The sequence below is a fragment of the Motacilla alba genome, chromosome 2 (genome assembly GCF_015832195.1).
Source record: "Motacilla alba alba isolate MOTALB_02 chromosome 2, Motacilla_alba_V1.0_pri, whole genome shotgun sequence".
Taxonomy (NCBI): domain Eukaryota; kingdom Metazoa; phylum Chordata; class Aves; order Passeriformes; family Motacillidae; genus Motacilla; species Motacilla alba.
This window is the reverse complement of record NC_052017.1, coordinates 59,724,486-59,747,562: the sequence shown is the minus strand read 5'-3', so window position 1 is coordinate 59,747,562 and position 23,077 is coordinate 59,724,486. Positions and strand designations below refer to the sequence as shown.

Sequence of the window (23,077 nt, the reverse complement as noted above, 5' to 3'; positions counted from 1 at the left end):
CCCTTTTGCCTCACACTGCAGTTAACAGATTTGTAACATAAGTACTGCAATCCCAGTTGTAGCAAGTTACTTCTTTAATGAAGGTCAGATTTAACTTCTTTTTTAAAGTGTTCTGCTATTTGGGCAAGTCTTCAAAATATATACCAGAATGCATTGTACCTCAAGCTAATGTTCACCTTCCCTTTTTTGATTTGTTTAGAACAACATCCTTGAGAGAGAATTCCTAGGAAGGTAAGTTGAGGTGTTTAATTTTGGAGTATGACCTTTAAAATTCTGTGCAATTTTATTTAAAATAAAAATAATGCCTTGCCTTTGTGAATGAGGCAAGAGAGAGGAAACACATACGTGTCTACAGACTAGCATTGGTAATAATAGTATCAACACATTCTGCTGCTCAAGTTGTTTAATAGATAATTGATGCACACTGTTAAACCTGCATCATACAAAATTAGTGTTAATTAGTTAAAGACAATACTGTTAACAATAAAAGCCATTAACAACTCTATGTTACCATGGTCATGGAATTTTACACAAAAGCAGAAAGGATGTCAAGAGTAATCAGCGAAATTGCATTTCCTCAAACTTTATCAGTCTTGCATGTTCTTTTTTTCCTGGGAGATCTGAGCTGCACTACACCCTCAATGCATGCCTCAAGACTTGAGAGAGAGAAGAGAGACAGTCCTGTTGATCAGCACCCACCTTTCTGTCAGTCTTAAAGCGGTCCCTGCTCCATGCTTGTTATTTTGACAGTAACTTTCTGTAACTTAGAATCCTTATCACAGTATGTAAGAATTGTAAATACTGTGCTGCAGTTTCCCAGTTTTGTCAAGAAGATACTCAAATCTAGCCAGTAAAGGTGGCCACTGAACATTCCTCATACAGCCAAATACTACTACCAAAAATGCAGCTGCTTGCTCATTTCAACCTCAAAGGTTTTCAGACCAGCTTGCTTGTTCTAGGTAAGCGATGCTGCTGCCCACCACAGAATACAGCAAAAGCTTGCTGACATGGTATGTTGCTTTGTGTGGTTTCAGGAAAGTAGCACAAACACTACAGAGATTCTTCACTAGAAGACCAGGTGTGCCCTGGTCTTTAAGGCTACTGCGAACTTCTAGAGCGAGTAGACAAAAAGCCTTCCACCAAGTCGAGCTTTTGCAGAACTTCTCTCTGCTGCCACTACAACTTCTTTCTGCAGGGATAAAGAGCAAAGGTTACCAAAATGCAACTGCAGGTGCATGTCTGCCTTAAACTTCCCTTGTGGATCTTGACCATCTCATTAGTGTCATACAGAAATGTGATGGGAAATGAGAGAACAGCCCACCTCATCAGAGTAGCAGTTAGAGAATAGTTTGGCAAAACAGACTATTTCATTTGGGGAGCTGGAGCAAGCTGGAACCAAATAAAATTAGTCTCTTGCCCATATAAACTTAGCTTCTCAGGGCTAAGATCAATAGGAATGAAGGGGGAGTGTGGACTAGATGGTGCTATAGCAAGAGAAAGCAATTGCTTGGAGAATGGCCTCACTTGCATTTAGCAGTGCCTGTGTTTCAGGTGTTGGATTATGTACCCTAATCTAGCTGAGAAGAATTTCCAGGTGTTTCTCCATGGCATGTTTTAACACAAGAAGTTGAACACCATTTGTTGAAGACCTCCTCAGTCTGGTACTGAGGCTTCCTCTACTCACACAGAGAACCCCTCATGGAGGTGATGTTAGAGTGAGCAGGACATTGGAACTCAGCCAAACAAGCCCTAAGTAACCTACCAGCTGAAAAAAAGGCTCCTCAGTGCATGGTACAAATGTAGCAATTGGTGTTTGGTAAAAAAAAAGGGCATCTGAGGGAAGCAAAGAGAAACAGGTACACAAACACATCCTAAACCAGACAGGTAGGAACTGGACTTCTGTGCTTAGAAACACATGACATATGAATGGCGTTCACTGTGGGTGATAGTCAGGACAGCAAGCCTGTAAAGACTAAATGAGAGGCATGGTCTTGGGTGCCTGGTTTGCTCCACAGCTCAGCATCCACTTTGCATGCAGGTTGGCGTGAAGCCACGAGGCACCTATGCTGCATTTCCCATGGAACCTTTCAGCATACTCCTAAGCAGTTTAGAATTCAGGCTGTTTTAAAGTGATTCAAATTTTTTAGTTTAGGTGCCAAAATTTTAGCAACTCCATAGCTCATCAATCTATAAAATGGGTTTAATTGTTGGTTCAGAGAGTAACTTAACTATGTAAAGAACTTAAGACTTGAAAATGTGTAAGATACACATGAGGTGTTAGCTAGTATATGCAAGTGAAGCAGAAGGATGTTATGAAACAACTAACCACAGTAATTTTTCTCACCTTTCTTTCAGAATTCACAGTGGTAATGGAACTCCCAAATCTTGATAGTTCCTGTAAAATAACATTGCTGGTTATAATGCTGCTAGGTTTTTTTAAGTAGGACTTTTTAGTTTCTCTCAGTAATTTGTTTTCTGATTACTTACCTCAGGAGAAATCAGGACATACTGTGCCTAAAGAAGAAAAAAAAAAAAAAAAAAAGAGGAAATAAAAGTCAGTGGAAGAGAGTAGGAGACCAGTATGATAACCCTGGCTCCTAAATCGCAAAGTAATTTAAGAACAAACAGGAGGAGCCTGAGAGTTTTCCACAGATTCAGAAACCTGAGAAAACATTTTGTTTTCTGTAACAAAGGCAGAACACACTTGGTATGTGTAGTGGATGCAATTAATTAGTTGTCATTCTAAACTTATGTCCAGAATTTGTTTTCATGTATTCTTACCCAGTCCTCAGGACAAGGAGATGTCCATGATGTGCAGTGGCTTGTCACATTCCCTGAGGATGCCTGTCTGCCGTTGAAAATATAAACACGGCCAGCAGCCCCACCAGACAGGACTGAGGTGACACCGTTAGTTCGCAGTGGAGATGCCACAATCATTTCATCTGCACATATTACAAAGAGGATATAACACAGCAGAAGTGAATTAATGGTAGACTGAAACACAGGAGAGCTGCCATTTACACGCCTTTAGATGCCGTAATTCCTATTAATGATGCAAACTAAAATGTTTCAATTTCTGATTGAGTTGATTGGGCATTTAGAGAGGCCTTCCTGTAAGGCACAGTGGAATACTGGTACAATTCAATTGAGAGAGCAGACTGTGTTTAGCGCTTGTGTGTGAATATGTAGGTGACCAATTTTCCTGTTGTCAAAAGTCAAACACTTCACTTATGGTCTGGATTCATCAAGCTTTACCTAGCCCATCGCTATCCAGATCACTTAGGTGTATGTCTCCTCCGAAATGAGAAAATCTTCTGTCCCCACTGAATGTACTGAGCAGAGAAGGCTTGGTGCTGTTTGACAGGTCATATACCAGAGCCAGTCCAGCTTGATGCAGCACTGAGGACATAAATAAAATCCTAGACAGGCTGTCTGGAAAAAAAAACAACCCAAGAAACACATGTTGAGCATCAGACATAGGAACTCAGGTTTAATAACTTAAAATTATAGGTAATACTGGCATTACATACAATTGACAAAATTAATACAATATATCAAATAACATCAACAATTATATGGGATTAACACTTAGCAAAGGAAATTAGCAAAGGAAAAAAAAATCTTTTAGTCATAGTACCAGGGGAGAAATGCATTCAAGTTAGACTTCTGCAGTTTGACATCCTCAATTCCTTGCTGTCTACTGCCACAGTGAGGACAAAATACATTTAATGCTGCTCACTGGGCTATGGGGTGTACCCAAATAGCTGCATCAAAGCCGGATAGCTCAGCTCTAAGGAGAGCCATTCCTCTCGAGCTCTAGCAGTGCCTCCAGCCTGCGCCTCAACAAGCCTTTAGTGATATTCAGCTTTAGTGATTTTCAGCTCATGAGTGATTTCAGCTCTTAGGCTTGCTAGGCTCGGCTGGGGCATGCAGCAGGCATTCGGTAGACCAGGAAAAGATGAGAGTAGAGAGGCTGTGTGAAATATTCTGCAGCGATGTCCTTTATTATCTTCTTTCTGCAAAGGGGTTCAGTGACAGCTCTTCTCTGATGAGCCAGGCAGAAACAGGCGTTTATATAGGGCAAGAGGGGATTGAGAATTGTCCAATGGTAAGGCTTAAAGGAAAGTGACCTATAGCCTTACAGAGAGATAAGCAAGGGTCCAAGAGCGGGAGAGAGGGGCTCCTAAGGTCCAGTCATCATGACTCAGCATTTTGCCTGTCTTAGGCCTCTGAACACCAAGGCAGGTTTGCAGGGCCTGCGCCTGCTACAAAATACTGTGTTGTTTCAATTCCGAGAAATATGCCGTCTACTAGAAAATCACTGTTACATAAATAATGCAAAGTGGTAATGCTGTTAAGCCCATTTTAAGGAAGGAAGAAGATCCACTGAAGTTGAGGCACAGTAAAGAGGACTCTACATATAAGGCATATACAGGTGATTACAGTGATTTCTATGGTTTTTTTTTTTTAACTACATAGAAATTTAAAGGTCCCCTTTCCCTTAAACATTGTATCTCTACTCAAGTCATGCAGAAACAAACATCCTAAAGCAGAAATGGTCTCAAATTTTCAGGACATACCTGCAGTAGGTGAACCCACCACCAAAACTTTCCTTGTGTTCCCGGCCACAGACAGCACACCACTGGCCAGAGACAAACCCATTCTGCCCATCTCCTGTTAGATTTTTAAAACACCTATGTAATTTCTACAGAAAGTCACTTCACTTCAAATTATTCACAAATATTCTCAAATTATTCCCATACTAAAGAAGCAGCCCTACCTTGTCTCCAGTTATCTCAAACCAGCGCTCTGTACTTGGTGGGTTATACCCGTACACCTTCCCAACACTCTGTCTGACATCCGGCAAGAGGGGATTGCAGCTTGAATTGCAATGCAAAATAAGTTTGTATGTAATAACATATTATTGTACATGTTCTCCCCTTTTACTTTGGAATAATAACGCCTGACAAATTCTAGAAATCTACTTTAGTAATCGCATACTTGTTCTAACTAATTACACAATACTTAGAGCATAGACTTGGTCTGTCTACCCACTTTTTTTTATCATCTAATACATCTTCGTGTTTAATTTGCTTTTAAAAATGCTATCTCAAAGTAAGAACTATCCATATGGTTATTTAAAGCACATTTACCCATCAGTGTTTTTGTGACCCCTCCTCCTTCCTCAAGGAAATCCAAGAAATACTTAGGTGTCTTTAAATAACAACAACCTGCTCTAGAGACGGTCTAAAAATCCTTATCTTGATAAAGAAGAGTGAAGACATAAAATTAATAATTTAATTAAAATATTCTAAGCAGAACAAAAAGGGAACTTGCTAAAAAGCTGGGATTCTAGTCTATTGCAAATCTTAAACCTTGCAGAAGTAGAGCAGAAGGGAGAAGACAGCAAGCTGTCACATGCAACACACCTAGAACAAGTCTTCCATGTAGGGCTACCAATCAGCAGTAATGTCATGTTCTCCAGCTGGCAGCTGGTAAGTGAAAATCCAAACCAAGCATAGTTTTCTTCCCCCTGCACCATCCAGTTGGCATCCTGTACTGACAGAAGTCCTGAGAGACCAGAAAAAAATATGAGTTAAATCTTGTGTGCCCTGGCACTGAAAAACCCATTTGCAATCCTCCACTGATTCATCCTATGACAAGTTTCTCTGCACAGTTACATTGTTCATGACATGGCATCAGTAGTTGTTGACTTTGCTTGCTCACCTTGCAGCTCTACTGGCTGGTGAAAGCTTTCATTTGACACAGCCTGTTTCTCAATCCTTCCAATAGCCTACATGAAGTACATGAAAGCTACCACTTGAGCCTGTCCTAAACTACTTTCTGTTTATCAGAATTTCAAGGGTGCTGGGTGGGAGAGCTTCATACCATTCTGGCTATAATTTAAATATGTAATTCTGTGCTTTGGTTTTACAAAAATGTCAGTTAGCAGTGTTTTGAAACCCATGTGGTTTCTAATTTTACATTAATTAGAACAAGCTGCAAAAATTAAGCATTATTGTAATAAAATCTCAACTACATGATTCTGACAAAGCTGCCCAAGCTTTATTATTTAGTTCCATATATGGCATTTCCTCCCTCATTCATTAGAAACTTCATCTCCTGTACTCATTAACTGTATTCACTTGTAGCATTCCTCTTCAGCCACATGAAGGAACGTACAGAATGATAAGTATTCATTTGTTGAGGTTCATTTGCAATTTTCCAAGAAAGAGCAGTGAACCTACCCTGGACTCATAATAGATGGTTGAATCCATTGCTTTAGTAAAGCTCCCAACACAGTTTCCCACAACTGTTCTTGCACCCAAGCTGGGACATTGCAGTCCAAATGGACAGAAAACCAGATGGGAAAAACCTGGTAGAGATCATCCCTCTGACAAGAGCAGAGAACCATATGTTGCTCTCTGAATGCCTGCAACAAGTGGAGTGCTTTCAGGGATCAATTTCTTGGCTCATCCTGTTGCTCACTTTATTATAAAATATTTAGATAAGGCAAAAAGATGCAGATAACAGGAGATTGCAGGGGGGTGGTCTCATTCAGAGGCACCCAGGCAGGCGGGAGTAACAGGCTGACAGGAACCTCACAAAATTCAGTGAGGACAAATGCAAAGCCTGACCCTGGGAAAGGAGATGCCCTTGTACTGATACAGCTGGGGACAGACTAGCTGAGGAGCTGCCATGTGGAAAAGGCCCTGGAAATCCTGGCGGGCAGAAAGTTGAGTGTGAGGCTCTGACAGCAGACAGCCAATAGTGCCTCAAACTATGTAAGCAGGAGCATGGCAAAGAGACTGAGAGAAGTGATTGTTCCCTAGATCACACCTATAATAGGTCATTCCATAACAGGAAAGATGTTGACAAACTGGAGCAAGTTTAGTAGGGGTGTTCCATGCTTTCTGTGCCTGTAAGGTCACTATGCATGGTGGGAGGACAATAGACAATGAACATAAACTGAAATAAGAAAGTTTCATACTGGCTGTAACAAGAGTTTTTTTTTCCCTATGAGGACTGCCAAGAAGTAGAACAACTGCCCGGGGTGTCTCTGCAATTTCTACCACTGGAGGTTTTAAGATGCAGCTGGACAAAGCCCTGAGGAATTTGGTCTGGCTTCACAGCTTGAGTAGGAGGGACACCCTCTGAGAGCACTTCAAACCTGAAATATGCCATGATTAATAAGGAACAAATAACCAGTCACATAAACGATGGGAGGGTTAATTTACCCAGCAAATATTACCTTGGTGACTCCTGTTGAAATGAGAGTAAAATGCAACCACAAATCCTCTCTGCTTCCCACCACCGGGTGCATATGGAGAGCCCACAACCAGATCAGCATTTCCATTCCCATCAACATCAGCTGCCAGGAGGGACCAACCAAGATTACAGTAGGAATACTGCAATAAACAGTTAGTTTAAGTCTGAAATAGAACTGAAACCATCAATTCTGTAGCAAAATAGAGCAACTTAATTCTAAAGACCTAAATTTGCTTTTGACCAAATTACCCTCCCACTCCCTGGCTTCGATTTTGTTTTCTGAGGTTTTTTGTTTGGTTTGGGTTGGGGTTTTTTGGTGGCTTTTTTTGGTTTTGAGGTCTATGCACTTTTCTAGTCATCCTGCTGCCTTCCTGCACTGGGGTATAAATGTCTTTCCCAAATACAACCAATCTAACCAAGCACCTGCTTGCTCCATCCCCATCAGTCTAAACTTCCTTGCAATGATAAGCTGAATTTTAACATTCTTTTTTTAAGCCCATAAGCTCTTTTCCCCTTTATCTCACCTCCTGCCTGTTTAGCCCTGTGTTAGCCTGGCTAAGAGGGTAGTATAAACAGGACATTACATTATCAATATACCTGACAAGTTATGGTAACGTTTGGCTGAGATGACAAGCCTCTTCCCTCAGTTCCAAAGTAGACATACACAGCACCCTGAACAGCAGAAAAAGAAAATAAGGCATGAGAGCACCTGCATGTCAGTATCAAGTATGAAATGCAAGGTCAATCACAAGGAGTGGAACAGTTCTGCAAGGGCTATTCATACAACTTCATTTTCCTTCTCAGAGCTTTCCCATTATACTTTCTTTCCCACTCCAAACCTAAGAATATCCATGGGTAATGGGTACTGCTGTAACCAAGCAACAAAGTAGAGAAGTACGTGTCCATCATACTGTGTGTAAGGAACAAGGGCAGTATAGTGTATTTATACTCATAATACACATGTTCACATCGCTCAAATTTTGACAATTATTATTTAATGCAATGGCAAACAGTGCCAGGCACAACAGATGCACACAATTTCCCAAGTGGTGAGTCAAAATAAAAGCAACTTAAATTCTTATTTAGACAGCTAAATTAGTACCTAAAATTTGGAAGAGTTTTAAGCTTAATGGATATAGTTTAAATCAAAACATTTTACCTCTCAGTTTGCATGGCCTAAAAATATTTAGGGACCATTATATGGGCTGATCTGATAAGCTGCAAGTCATTAAGCCTCTGTAACTTGATTATTTTAGCAAATATGTCTGTGTTCATATCACATTTTAGATATCATTTGTTGGCCTTGTGACAGCATACGACAAAATTCATTGACCCATGAGGTACATTCCAGACTCTCTGCTCCTAAACAAAAAGGGTACATTTGTATTTCACAAATGGCCCCTTACATTTCCAGCATGTCAGTGCTGCCAAGTTGCAATCTGGTTTACATTTCTAATGTGCAAAAAGGGCACTGAAAGAGAACTACAGGTAGCTGTCATTGCTGTAGTCAAAGTAGCCACAAAGGATATAAACTTCTGTTTAAATTACAATGTCAGCTTAAGCAACAACAGAAATTCTCTTTTTCATTTCAATGTTTAAAAATTATGTATAAATAAAAACATTCAGTTTGGAGAACTTGAAAAAAAAAACCAACAAACCCATGTTTGGAGCTTACTTTGTAAGTAAGAAACTGAGATCCCACAGAAGGTGCTCCAATTGCCAGATCTGGCACTCCATCCTCATTGAAGTCCAGGACTGCCAAGGCAGAACCAAATCTTCCTGAAGGCTAAAAGAAAATGGATTGCTCTCATGTTTTCCAGTCAACACCACAAAAACCAAATGTACATTTGCACAGGGAATAACTGGCAACAGATGACAAAAGTCTATCCCAACAATTATTTTTCTTCTAAGTAATTACCCCCATGATGACACACTAAATTCAAAGTCAACTGTGTTAAAATTAAGGACAACTGAATATAACATGGTGCTGCTTTGCTATTTCCTCTCCTGAGTCCAGTGCACCATTGATGTCAAGTTTATGGTCTTTCCTGTTGACAGCATTATGACTGGGAACCACTGAAACACTCTTTATGAAGACAGAAGCTGTTACTCCACAGTTTATAACCACAGAAACAAATTAAAAGGAAATGTATCTCATTTCTCTATATTATCCTCTTTATGAATAAAGATATTTTCTACAGAGGATCATATTTAAAACCCAAAAGGCTCATTTGCTCTTACTTCTTGGTTACAAACCAGCCACCATTACATCTAATCAGAGTTTTCTTTTTTTTTGTTTTTCAATATTCTTACTGCAGACAAAATTATTTGGAGAGAAGTTATCAATTAATGAAGAAATGTAGCCTCAAAGGAATTAAAATATATAAAATTAATAATTTTAGATTAAAAAGGACAGGAAATAAAATATTTTCTTAAATGCAGGCACCAGAATTAGCTATACTGTGACTTACAGAGACACAACCTTAATTTTATTTAAGAGCATTTTATGGTCTAATACTCACTTATCTGGTACAGTAATGGAAGTGAACCTACAGATCACCATCATTTCAAGTGTTCCTGGGACTTTAATAATAATTATTTTTCTTGAAAAGCACATGACATTATAAGACATCAGGAGGAATGTTTTAGGAATAATACTCATACACATTAGTGATACTATTGCTCATTCAAAATTCACCAATTTTCAGGCAAAAAAAAAAGAAGTGACAAATTTTTGCCTAGACCCCTTACCTGATGACCCTGTAGTACTTGGTCAGCTTTCCCATCCAGATCCATGTCCTCTGGTGGCAAACCTGACAGATTGCCATAGACCACATACACCCTTCCTATCTGAACATGGCCCATGGTGCTGTACCCTGGTGCTCCAGCCACCAGATCTTCATATCCATCCTGATTTAGGTCAGCTGAGATCAGTGCCCTGTACAGCAAAGGAGCATTAGCTTCAACAAAATCAGCATTAGTTTCCAGACTACCACAACATTAGTGGAAAAAAAACCCATAATTCAGATAAACCAGGACCTGTGATTCCCCATATTGTTTTGTAAAGATCTATACAGCATTTTAAATATTATGTATTTATTTGTGTTTTCTTGAACAAAGTAAAACCAGAAGAATCATCTTCCATCAATGCATCTGAGATCTGCAGGAGCTGCTTTTTACTGACATTAGGCATTTGAGAGCAATCAGAGCAAGGAGCATTAAAAAGGGCTGTTTGCATATGACAAAGACTACAAAAAAAAAAAAAAGAAATTAAATATCTTTTAAACTGATCATCTAATTTAATCAATGGACTTAACAGGAGATAAGCAAAAGGTCTCAGTAACATGCTGGAGTTTAGAGAGGGACTGTGGAAAGAACTAATTACTGTTAATTTAGCCAGTGTGAAGTAAACTCAAGAGTTAAATCCAAATTTTGAGGCAGCATAAGGGAAGTTAAATAAGCAGCAATGAAAAATTGTTTTATTACTCTTCCTTGCTGCAGGTCAAGGTAGAACCTCATTGGCAAGGAGAGAGATTATTCCTCTCTCTGTCCTGAATCTATCTTTGAGCTCCCTACTAGTCTAGAGTATTTCCAAGAGGTCTCACTGGACATCATCAGTCATCAACTCATGATAGATGATTAATTTTGCACAAACATCATTCAACAACCAATAAAGGGTAGCAATGATTTTTACTGTTCAGAACTAGAGACAATGGTAGTTCTAATGTTGGTTCCCTCCATTCTGAGCATGATCAACATCTGAAAGAAAAATCTTATACATTAACTTGCCAACTACCACTAATTGATTTGCACTGTCACTTTAGAAGAGTATCCAAAGGATCAACAATAATATTTTGGTAGATACTCAAACTTTTCAGAAATTAAGAGGAAAGTGGGATGAAAAAAAATACCAACCATCCAAGCCTAGCATAGGGTGAAGTCAGAAAATATGAAGCTGCTGGCTTGGAGATGTGCTTAGAAGATTTCTGATGTGTAGCTCCTAATGCTCTCCAGACATTGGTTTTAAAAGCATGGTTTATCAAGCGGAGGGATTTCTGAAATAAAAATAATAAGGAGACACAACAGCAGCTAAAACTCCAGAATGTTTTGGGGCACCTCAAAAATCAAGTCACCAACACTGGAAATCACCACACAGATTTAAGAGGAGTCTGACTCAGATCATAAGCACCATTTTAGAAAGACAAAAATCTGTATGCTTTAAAGGGAGCACTACTAATCATTCACTGCTATGCTTTGCTGGGAGTTCTTAACCCAAAAAAGCCATATGTCTGTAAAATGTAAATACTAAATATATATTTTGTCATTTTTGGCATTGCAGGATGTGTTCTAACTTCACTATACAATGAGCAAAGTTTAAAACTTGAGTATTTATGATGTACATATATACATTAACAATGGTACTGGAATGCCCATGAAGTCAAAGACCATCCAGAGACCCTGCTCCTTCATGTAGCATTTCAGGCAGAAACAAAAACAATATTATATAGAGATGACTTTTACCTGACACATCTGTTACTTCTCACTTACTGTTGCCCAAGGCTGTATGTCAAATTGAACTCCTCTCTCTGTATAGTTTATATTCTTCTCAAGTGTTTCTGAAAGCAAAGAAGTTGTATTCTTGTGATGTTCATGTTTTGATTGCTTGTTTCTGCTAAAATAAAGAAGGCAGTGATGAATTAATATAACTGAATAAAGACTTGAGGTAAAAGCTGCTCTTAGGTTCTGCACACTTCCTTTATATAAAACTTAGTTATTAGCTAAGAGAATCTCAAATTCATACACAAAACAGTTACCCAAAATATCTCTAATTTTCAGTAGCTCACTGTCCACATTAGCAGAAGACTCTCCTTTCACCACTGAGTCTTTAAACCATCAGAGCTATACTTACATGTGGCTGTCCTTGTGCTCCTTTGTGCAGTTTATGAACAGAGGGTTCTCAGGCAGGTAGCAGTCACTAAAGAAAAATACGGAGAATGCACTTTAAAGATTTTACCACAATGGAAATGAAACTAAAAATACAACTTTTATCCTTACTGATTCCTCTGTCAGAAGTCATCAGTTTTCTCAAGAAAATCAAAATCAGAGCATCATCATAACCCTTAGAAACCCCCAGGATGTTTATTTGATGACCTTGATTCGATTCTAGATGAATATCATGCCTTTATAGAGCTCTTGAAGGAAACTTATTGTAACATGCATGTATGTGAATCCAAAGTGCTTTAAATCAAAGTGTTAAAAAAAATAACAGATTGTGCCATTCTGTATTTCAAACATAATGTCCCAAAAAAACAACAGTGGTATTTGCCATATAAATGGATAGATTAATTGCCACTGGTATTTTAAAGAAGGAAGGTTATATTTGTAAGAGAGCTGTTCAAGCTTAAACTTCTATGACAATATGAAATTGTGAGTAGAAGCCTGAGTTTAAACACTAGAATATATACTCCTACTCTTTCTAATCCTATTTGCCTTCAGAGTCTGAAGGTAATATCTGACCTCTCCTCAAAAGGGACATCTTTTCTGAGTGATGGCAGCAGCCAAAAGGTGCAGACTCAGACTGCCAGTCCAGGCAGAACCTCAGGGCATGGCTATGCAACATTTAAGCAAACCCTTGAATATGCCTTTAAGAATACTCCAACTTTTCCCTGGTAAGTATCACCAGGACACACCAGAGGCACGCTAGGGCAAAGCAGTGTGAACATATAAAAAATACAAATGCAAGGCCTGCATAATTCTGTGCACCCAGGTAAAAGGCAGACATGGAAATCCCCCTGTCCAAGTGAGGATCTAAAGCTCAGCATCTATTCTAGCAAAGATCCTGCTTTAAGAAGAACAGTTAAGTGGGTGTTAGCACTTGACTACTGCATTTCATAGTTTAGGACACACACTATACCTGGTTCCATTCTCTAGCATATGGCTCGTCAGCTCAAAAATGTTGTTGGTCCAGAATGCCATGTCATCCACTCCCCCAAGGAAATATTCGTGGAACTTCTCCACCAGAAATGGAGATTTACTAGCAAATGTTGAAAAAAGCTAAGGGACAGGCAACATACTCAGTAAGATGGATCATATCATCTCCATGTTCATTTTTATAAAGAAAACAGAAAACCAACCTTGCCAACAAAAATCCTTTCTCCGTGCCTGAAAAAAATTAGAAATAAAACTTGCTTAATTTATTACTTAATAGTTTAAATAGTTCTTTTCAAAAGTCCTACATGGTAAATACTATGCAAGTCATTACATTTCCATGTTGATTGTTAATATATTTTTAAAGTTGTAATGTAAAACAATATAAACTTTATTGCCCTTAATTTTGAAGGATTCACAGTTTTTGTAATGTTGTATGACTATTGGTAATTAACTGAAATACAGGATACAGCTAAACTGTTCAGGATATTCAAAAGCAGATATCCAAAGTCCTTTATGAATTATTATTGGACTGGAAGGGATCTACATAAAATGTTGATAGATAAGGTATGTATCTGGAGACTGCTTCAGTGCATGATAATTATAATGCTAACTCACCACAATGCAATGGTACTTGAAGACACAGCTGTTCTCAAATAAATAGGCATAAATATGTTAAATGTATAAATGCATTAAATAGCCAAGATTCACCATCTGTGAATTTACCAGTCATTATGTAGTCCAAATTTGAATCCTAGTCATTAAAAAATTCAGATATTCTGTGATTTTGGGTTCTAGGAGGGAGTCTGCATTGCTGACATCAATGCGTAAGATGTTTCAAATATGATTATCATATTTCTCCTATATATGTTTCACTTACAAAAGCTCGGGCAGAGAAATTCAACTTACAGTTCAAAAAACAGCAGATAAGTACATTCAGCAATTGTGCTTTCAGTTACGATCTCTTTTCCATAAAATTCCTTATAGATAGCAGCTAGGTCTTTGACAGGTACATACCTAAAAACAAAAGGAATGCATTACAACAATAGATAGTCCACATCACCCAATAAAATACTGCAGTTCTTGTAACAACAACAGCCTATAAATATTCCAAATCTCAAAAGACTACATAAGGTCATGAAGATCTACAAATACCAGGATTGCACATGCAATTGTGAGGAAAAAAGAAGTGGATATCTAAGTCTTCTGCTCATTTTTATGCTTTTAAAACTGAATTCAACATCCTCAACTTCTCACTGACATTGTCACTTAACTGAGTTATTTAACTAGCTGCTAGGACATTCCAGCAAAAGGTTTTCACTAGTTATTTTACATATAACTACTTATAACTTAGAACATAAATAATTTAATCTTTTTTGCTGTGTTCCTATACATAAAACTCTCTTCTGTCCTTCCACTTTTTATGTCAGGGAACAGTAAGTATGCCTATAAGGAATACTGAACTCATAACATTTAAAAGAGTTGCAAGGGTTTTTTTTGAAAGAAAAATAAAAGAAAGCATTAAAAAAACCCAAACCAGACAATACAGAATTATGTGATATTATATGTAATTTTATTAAATATGATTATACAAAAAAAACCCATTAAATGTGAAAGAAGGCAACCTCATTATCTTACCAACTCGATGCCAGGTAACTGAAGTCCAGCTCAAACTGACTCACTACATCTCCTCCTGAGGATGAAAGAATGAAAAAAAATCCCCACACAGCCCAACAAACAAAACCTGTTAGGTATCTGTCATGGGTAACAGTGTGCATGAAGCTAGGTATGGCTCTTCTATATTCATTTATATGGCAGATCTTCCAGCTACATATTTAGAATACACAAATAGTTCACCTGAAAGTATGCTGCACATTTTATACCTCCAGAGAATAATGTACAATTTAAAATCACAGTAGTGACTCCATCCATATCTTAGCATCCTTTGGTCTGCATTTTGTCTTTAATCCAAATGTCCATATGCCTTATCACATCTCCTGAAACCTGAGGACAGGTACAGCAGGGCTTTGCAAGCCATGGGCAAGCATACAGTGTCCATATGCCATCCTTAACTCCTGCATTGCACAGGACAAGAGCCAGAATCAACCACCACGGTTTTGAAGAGGACTTATTCCAGTACAAGGATCTATGATTGGCAAACAGAAACATTACCAAAATCTCCAACACTGTGAGCTTCTGAGTATGAACCATGAAAATCAATCTGGAGAAAGAGAAAAACAAGAGAACTGCCTGTTTCTTTTCATATGAGCAGAAACAAACTCTCCAAGCAACACTAATGGTTACTGGTCCCAAACCTGACCAACTTCACTCTTATGAAGTTTGTGACATTGTGTCTCTCCAAAAATCTTCTTGAAACAGGGCTCCAGCTTTTCTCTTTCCTCCCCACCACAGTCCAAAGCAAAGCTATCCATTCCAATAAATCCAGTTGTATGAATAAATAAAATAATACAGGCTTACTTCTCCCATGGCCCTCAGAAATCCTTGGTCGATGCCCAGGCTATGCCAGCTAACATCTGCCACCATATGTGAAGCAATTCCAAACAGGAAAGCCACCAGCTTCTCTGTAGCCTACACAACAACAAATCCATTTGTCCATCATTTTACTCCTGTCTTTAAGAAATGGTTAGCATTTTCTGTATATGCATTAAACAAGGATACAGGTGAGAAGCTCTTAAAGCCCAAGAGTTTCTCAAGAAAAGTGATGAAAGCTCATTGCTTGATGCTGTGATCAACTTTTGTAACTTGAGAAGCTTTAAGCAGTTTATACAGTCCAAGGCCATAGAATTACATGGTTGATGTGAGGGTAATTTGCATACTTCAAGTTAAATGTGTACCAAACTCTTTTTCTGGACCAAGGATAAACACTTCCACTTCCAAGGACTGAACTCCCTCTGCCACCATGGTTGCTGTGTAGGCAGACAGAGGAGAGAAATACGTTCTTCTGCACGCTCACTTTTGAAAATTGTTTTTCCTTTCCTTCTACATAGCTTACAGACCATTAACAAGAGCAAATCCAGACTAAGTTCAAGATCTCGCAAGTAAGAAATCTAAAAGGTGTCTGGTTTTCAAATGGTAAACCCTGAACCAGATCTCACAGGAATGCAAGACCACAAATTATATTTAAAAGTTTGGACCTATGAAATGTGTCATAAGCACCAGACCACAGTGGAAATAACTGACAGACTTTATATTGAAACTGTAAGTTTTTTGAATGGTAAAGATTGAAACAGGGTTTCAAATGTTACTATATAAGCAGAGACTAGTATAAAAACATTGGGTTTTTCTACACCTCACAAATGATGAAATTACAACTAGTGAAGATGACGAAAACAGTTGAAAACAAAGCCAATCAAGCAATAGTTAATCAATTTTCTTACCTCTTCCCAAGGATGAGGATAATTCCTTCTGATGTAGTCAATACTTGCTTTGAGAAATGGTGACCAGTGAGTGTCTTCAGACACATCATGGAACATTCCTATTGCATTAAATTTTATCAGTATTTGATTTATTCTTTGGGGAAAAATGAAATAGAAAAAAGGAAAAATAAAGGGTTTTTCTCCATTAAAAACCCCACAGACTTTTGTTCAATTTTATGTCAGACAGATGATACATTTTGCACTCCAGCTCAGGAAAAGAGCCAAAAGAGACTTACTTTTATCTGATTCATACTAACAAAACAGATACTAGGTTTACCTTCTATGATTTTGGTTTGAAACATCTGAAAATTTTGCGCCTGCTCCTTTTCTCTGTGCCTGTGAGTAGGTACAGTACAAGGAAAAGCTGCTTCCCAAGCAGAGAGGATAAAGAGAGCTCACAGAGAACCTGCTAACTAAATTAATGCATCCACTTGTATGGCAGAAAAGCTGTAGGGAATGGCAGCCAAACCAAAATGTCATGTTTTCTGGCAGGTATCAGTTTCCACAGGGCAGAGGCGGGCTATGTCATCTTTATCACCACAATCATTTTCAAGAGAAAGGCAAACTAGCCAAGATACTGTCAGTGTAGGAGGGGGAAAAGGGAGGAAAGCAGGAAAAAATAGGTTTCATTTAGAAGAATCATTTACTACTCTCACCTGAATTTAGGCAGAAAGATTGTGTAGGATCTATCAGAGACCTTGCCTAAAAATTTCTGTGTACCTACACAAAGCTAAGTGCAAAGGGATGTTGACATAAAGAGATCAAGCAGCACACAATGTCAAATTCTCTAAGGGGAAAGAAGGTAGGCAGGAAATTGTTCAGACCATCAGTACTCTTGGAGGAAGAGTGTGTGTTTGTTGACACAGCAATGTGAAACTGCACAATGTTAGGGTAGATCAAACACTGAGAGAGCAGACCTTGGGGGGAAATTCAGCTACCTTTTGGCCTCATGACATTTTACAGTGCAGCTAAACTAGATAAAAGAAGGATGGTCCTTGCTTAGCAAAATCAGAGTAGCCTTCTACATCTAAGCTTGTCTCCTGCCCAAAGAGGAAGTCTGGATGGCTTTGGTTTTGATCTTGTCACACAGTTAAAACAGCTCAGGCCTGAAGAGGTACCAATTTCTTCCATATTAACTAAGAAAACTGCTGACAAGTGGTCCAACTCTAACAAGGCAAGACGAACTCCAAGGTTAGTGAAGGAATGAAGACTGGATACTGCAGGAGACCTGGTATAAGACAGGTCGAAACAGTTAGAAAGGAAACATGAAGTAGGCAGATATAAGCAAGCTAAAGTAGGAACTGAAAAAAATCCCAGGAGAACATCAGTCATGAAAACAAGGGAAGCAAGACCGAACTTTGGGACAAGAAGATGGCAGAGCCAGGCAGAAAACCAAGATGAGTGACCCAATGAATGACAGAAGACAAAACCAGTATTAAATGCCAGAACAGAGAGGTGATTTGGATGTGAACTGAGGATATGAGGCAGCCTATAGTTGGCATAACCAACAGGCAGCATCAACAACCTCTGTCTGATAAAAATGAGATGTGTGATTTGGCTCTAAAACAAACAACGATCCTAAACCAGCCCCCAAATTTCATGGAATTTGCATGGCCCACTAAAATAAGCTACTTCCAATACTTTAAACTTCCAATAATATCTCAACAATATTGAAGCCAGTAAGGCCAGATATCCTCACACAAAGTACTTACCACTGCCCTGTCTCTGGTATCTGCCTAAGCACCCTAATAGCTTGTACCTGAAGGAGAGGCTCTTTATCCCATTTGCCAACTGCTCACTATCCAAATTTACCCTTTCAGTAGCAAATATCCTACAGAAAGCCCTAGCTGGCTGTTTTATAGCTCTAATGTTGCTGAAGAAGCTTCTTATGATCAAGAGCTGACCTTTCAGAGCTGAAAAATCAGGAGACCACCTGCAAGTGAAGACATACTTTTTACAGCTATTGCAAGAGGGTGCTAATTTTGTACTGCAGTCTTTTGATCTGCAAGCAGCAAAATTAAGACTGAAATTAATTTCCAACAAGAAGAGTAGAAAGCAAAAGACTGCGCTCTGGAAAAAAAAGGCTTTAAACTGGGAGGTTATTAACATTTGCCCATCCACCCCCAGCAAGTCCTAAACTATTTTGTTGCTGTGGTATTTTTAGATTGTCCTATCCTCTTTTTAACTGATCTGATAGAAACTAATAATTTTTAATACAGAAATAGCTTTAGGCCTTCCCTAAGATTTATTAAAAAACCATCATTTTGTCCTCTCTCTACTCAGTAATCTGACCTAATTTAGTCAAACAGCATCCTTCTATCAAATTATCCTACCCATTAAATAGCTAATTTTACCCAAGAGTTACTTTCTAAAACATTTTCAAATGTGTTATTTCATTATAAATTTCTACAAAAAGACTCTATCAAAAATGGTGGGTAGTTTTTGCAGGAAAGCATTTTTGGCCACACTTCATTTCTTACAATGTACCCATTTTCAACCCACTAAATTCTGTAAGATTTCCACATAAAAATGTAATTGTTATAACATTGGACTTATAAAACTTCTCTTACCACGTTTGCAAATTGGAGAATAAAAGGCATCAGGATAAATGCTTCCAGCCTGAAAAGCATCTTGGTGATTTAGTAATAACTGGGGAAAGGATTGGGGGGGGAAAGGAATCAGAATGGTATTGCACAGCACAAAACCACATTTTACTGCCAACATCAAAGACACATTCTAAATAGCTAGCAAAATATATATAACTAGTATCTTGGTAAAACACACCATGTAGTGCACAAAACCTTGCTGTCATTTTGTTGTCCTAAGGTTTTTTAAATCTACTTTCCCAAAATCCTCTACTGATTCTTCTAATACAACTGCTAACATAGATTATGACTAAAGAAGATAGGAAAACATGCAAGAAACCACAAAAAGTATATATATATATATACACACTAGTATAATTGCTATATTTCTGTAATAATATTCAGAAGGAGTCAAATTATTTTGAATAAAAAATGGTAAAAAATACATTCTGGGCACAATACTGACACACATATTACTGAGAATAATAAACAAAGGCAAGAAGACAGAAAGAAAAGCAGTCAGAAGAAAGGTGTACAAAATTAAGAAATAATATGCTTCCTACCTCTCTATAATTAACACTCCCTTCATGCTTAGTGAAAAATTCCAGAGCTCTATGTGCTGAAAAACAATATATTGAAATGTTGATTTACAGGTACTGTGTCCAGACCCACGTTTTGTTAGAAGCAGTAGCAGAACCAGACAACATCACATTTGCATACCTAAGCCAAGCACCAAGTGCATGAAACACCATTTCTCACAGAACTGTGTACCTCTGAGAAGGTGTGTTTTCTCACCCAGGGAGTTAATAAGAAAGTGCTCTTTCTGTGGCACATCTTCAGCCTCTCTCTAATCCCTAGCTCCCAAGCTGACCAACCAAAATGAAATCACTGGGAAATGAACTCCCCATGTCCAGAAATGAGCTACAGCAGTGAACTGACAGGACCACACACAGCACATGTAAAGCATGGACCATAAAGTTTTAGCTGTACTGTAGTCAAGCTTCATTGTTGCCCTTAACAGTGAAAAAGGTATGTTGGGAATCAATGTGGGTGTTTAACGGTTTGATTAATTTTTAACATGCATGGAAAGTAACAAAAATCTAAAGGTAAATCAGCAAGGTAAATAACACTACTTATTCACTGAATTGGCAGATATTCTTACTGCCAAAATCTTTATTTAGCTGGCATAACAAGTGAATGAAATGAAATTACATCCTTTTCTTTAATGAGGTCTCCTTATTAATATTAGATCCCAGGAATAATCTATCGACACTATTCCAAAAATACCCAACAATTCTTCTAAAGCTATTTTCAAAGATGAATTTGTTCCTTACAAAATAAATCACATCACAAAAAAGCCCCAAAAAACCAAACAACAAAACAAACAAGCAAAAAACTTCCTCTACCAAATCCAAAACAATCCATTACTATTCTGGAATAAGATCTAGACAAAACTGTGGGGGTTTGAATGATTTTCACTTTGAATTTTACCCAATAATCTAAATCATCCTTATACAAGTAAGATACCTTAAAGACCAGCCTTGCACCAGAATAGAAACAGCAACAAAATAGTAAGTAATACTCTAAAATTTTAAGGCTCAGATATTTCTACACACATCTCTGATTCCAGTGTGGGAGAGCCTCAGTTTGGCAGTTTGCTTTTTCTGCCTCACACCTCCCCTGCACTTCTCTCACTTCGCAGATGGGCCCAGGTTCTACAACTCCACAAGGAATTTTATGCCAGATCCCCACAGTCCCACAGAGCCTCATAAGTCTGACAGGAACCCCCAGGGCCAAGAGCTTCCCCACTCGGACCTGCCTCCAGGCACGGCCATGCAAGTAGGACACAGCACAGCTCTGCCAAGCACACTGAACACGATCAACATTCTGAACAGGCAGAGCTTTTCTCCATTTTAAAAGTACATTCAAAACTCTGTCCAGGATTTCTTTGGCGCTGGCTTTGAGTAAGAGGAATTCCTTTCTATGGTTTGTTGTTTTGATTTTTGTTTGATTTTGTATTTTTTGGTTTGTTTTTTGTTTGTTTGCTTGCTTGTTTTTGTTTTCCTGGAGTACTCAGTGTTTGAATTTTGGAAACATTTTCATCTTATCATCATAGACTTTTATGTGAACAACAATAAGAGCACTCATTTTAGCAGCATCAGAGCTGATCACAGTTTAATGTAATTTTCCGACACATGAACAAAACTTGTTGTAAACTATAACCCAACAGTTCAGTGTACACACAACTCCTCAGGCAACCAAGATCTTTACATTATATGAACACAAGTTTTTTGCAACATGCTCCCTTGATTAGAAAAAGGAAAAAAAAATACTGCTTTGGGACGGATCTGTAAACTTCTCTTTGCAGATTTTTTTTCTTCAAACACACTGTATTATGGCAAATCTTTTATTTCAAGTCCTCAGAAGCTCGTACTTAGTAATTAGAGCCCTGAGCTTGCAGAGTTGTGTGCACTTGCCTAACCTCAGGAAGCGTGACTTCTCCTACAGATTATTATGGGTTTCTTGACACATTGTTAGGAAAAGCAAATTGTTCCAAGATGCTGACCATGGGTACAACACTCAGTAAGGGAACACACTCCAGTCTCAAACACCATGAATAATCCCAGTCTTTAAATTGTTCAAAGTTACATGTATTGTATTCAGTATTTAAAGTCTGAGAAAATTACCTGAATAAAGGCAACATCCTACATTTTACCATCTGTTTGAGCAATGGATTTAGAAACAAAACCAGAAGAACAAACAACTTAAACTGTCAATTACTATGAGTAACTCAGAATAAGCTCACACTGTTCGTGTTTGCGCTCGCAAAACTGTGGAAGAAACCAGATTTTAAAAATAGCACAGGCAAACAAGAAATTCAAAACAGAAATATTTCTCCATTTTGATGTTCACTCAGTTCTCTCCTTCATTCTCTACAAATCTAGGCTGTTCTGGCTACAGAGACCAACCTATCAGAAAGAGACACAGAACAAAATTTTTATGCTGTTAGTTACAGACAGAAACAAATTACAGAATTTTATCTACTTGTGCAAGTATGGCATAATTAATACACAGTGATTTTAAAACAGTTACCACAAAGAACTTGTGTTATTCTTTAATTTAAATATAACAATCCCACAAATTGCCTAAAGCATTCCTTTTCTTCCTCCAAATCAAACTCTGTCTGTGTACGACTCACAGACAAAAACATTCCAGTTACATAATGCCTGTGTCTTAGGAGACGGAAAAATACGCAACCCAAGTCAACTCAAGCATTTTACTTACAAAACCAGTAAAATTTCAAACTCCAAAAATCAAACTACTCATTTATCCCGTCTGTTATTCACATTTTCAAAATTATGTAGACTGCTTGTTACTTTAACATTATTTCCTCCCTCTGTTTTCCAGCTGAATCTGAATTTACTTCTCTTCACAAGAAACTCAAAACACAAGAAAATCCATTTTGAACATGTCTTACCTATTTCAACATGTGTTGAAATTCCACACGGGATACATCTCTGACAGAAATGGTAGAGTATAACCAGCGAGACAGACCAAATCTTCAGACCAACCATGATGCTGGCTCCAACTGTGGTTTTCAGAAGCCTGGAGCAGTAGCACTGTGACCTTTGAAATGTAGGTTACGGAGCATGCCTTTTCTTTCACACATATTGCTGACACAGCAAGCAAACGACTGCCAAATTTGAAAGGCTATTTTATACCAATGCTTTCTTTTACTGCAAATAAAGTGATTTTTATAAAGAAATAAATAAACTGTGGGTATTCTCCCCACTTGAATTCTGTAATATCTCTGGGATTTGAGCAGTGTAATCAGTGCATCACTGCACAGCAGCACTG

General features: G+C 38.2%; 1 protein-coding gene across 3 annotated transcripts; it reads right to left on the bottom strand.

The window, feature by feature from the left end:
• Positions 1-385: 385 nt before the first annotated feature.
• GPLD1 (glycosylphosphatidylinositol specific phospholipase D1) lies at positions 386-22,855 on the bottom strand. 3 transcript variants are annotated; one of them, XM_038127287.1, is made up of 25 exons: positions 22,698-22,855; positions 19,783-19,838; positions 19,205-19,283; positions 16,596-16,693; positions 15,676-15,786; positions 15,370-15,418; positions 14,836-14,890; positions 14,107-14,214; positions 13,404-13,431; positions 13,184-13,323; positions 12,179-12,244; positions 11,818-11,941; positions 11,185-11,324; positions 10,021-10,207; positions 8,945-9,055; positions 7,867-7,941; positions 7,253-7,409; positions 5,430-5,571; positions 4,781-4,880; positions 4,581-4,674; positions 3,256-3,432; positions 2,782-2,942; positions 2,488-2,514; positions 2,345-2,395; positions 386-1,189 (listed from the first exon to the last, which is right to left on the bottom strand). In XM_038127287.1, the coding sequence occupies exons 1-25, from the start codon at positions 22,792-22,794 to the stop codon at positions 1,112-1,114; spliced, it is 2,511 nt and encodes an 836-aa protein (XP_037983215.1). In that variant the 5' UTR covers positions 22,795-22,855; the 3' UTR covers positions 386-1,111. The 3 variants fall into 3 exon arrangements, with proteins under 3 accessions (XP_037983215.1, XP_037983216.1, XP_037983217.1); XM_038127288.1 differs by having other exon boundaries at positions 11,818-11,938; XM_038127289.1 differs by lacking the exons at positions 19,783-19,838; positions 22,698-22,855 and having other exon boundaries at positions 16,596-16,728; positions 19,205-19,252.
• Positions 22,856-23,077: the final 222 nt, after the last annotated feature.

Bases quoted from the DNA above. Each gene is read 5' to 3' on its own strand.
- GPLD1 (XM_038127287.1), bottom strand. From the start codon at position 22,794: ATGGTTGGTCTGAAGATTTGGTCTGTCTCGCTGGTTATACTCTACCAT. The intron at 16,694-19,204 runs GTAAGAGAAGTT...TTAATGCAATAG, and splicing joins TTCTCCAATTTGCAAACGTG to GAATGTTCCATGATGTGTCT. The intron at 14,215-14,835 runs GTAAGATAATGA...TTTTGTTTTTAG, and splicing joins AGTTACCTGGCATCGAGTTG to GTATGTACCTGTCAAAGACC.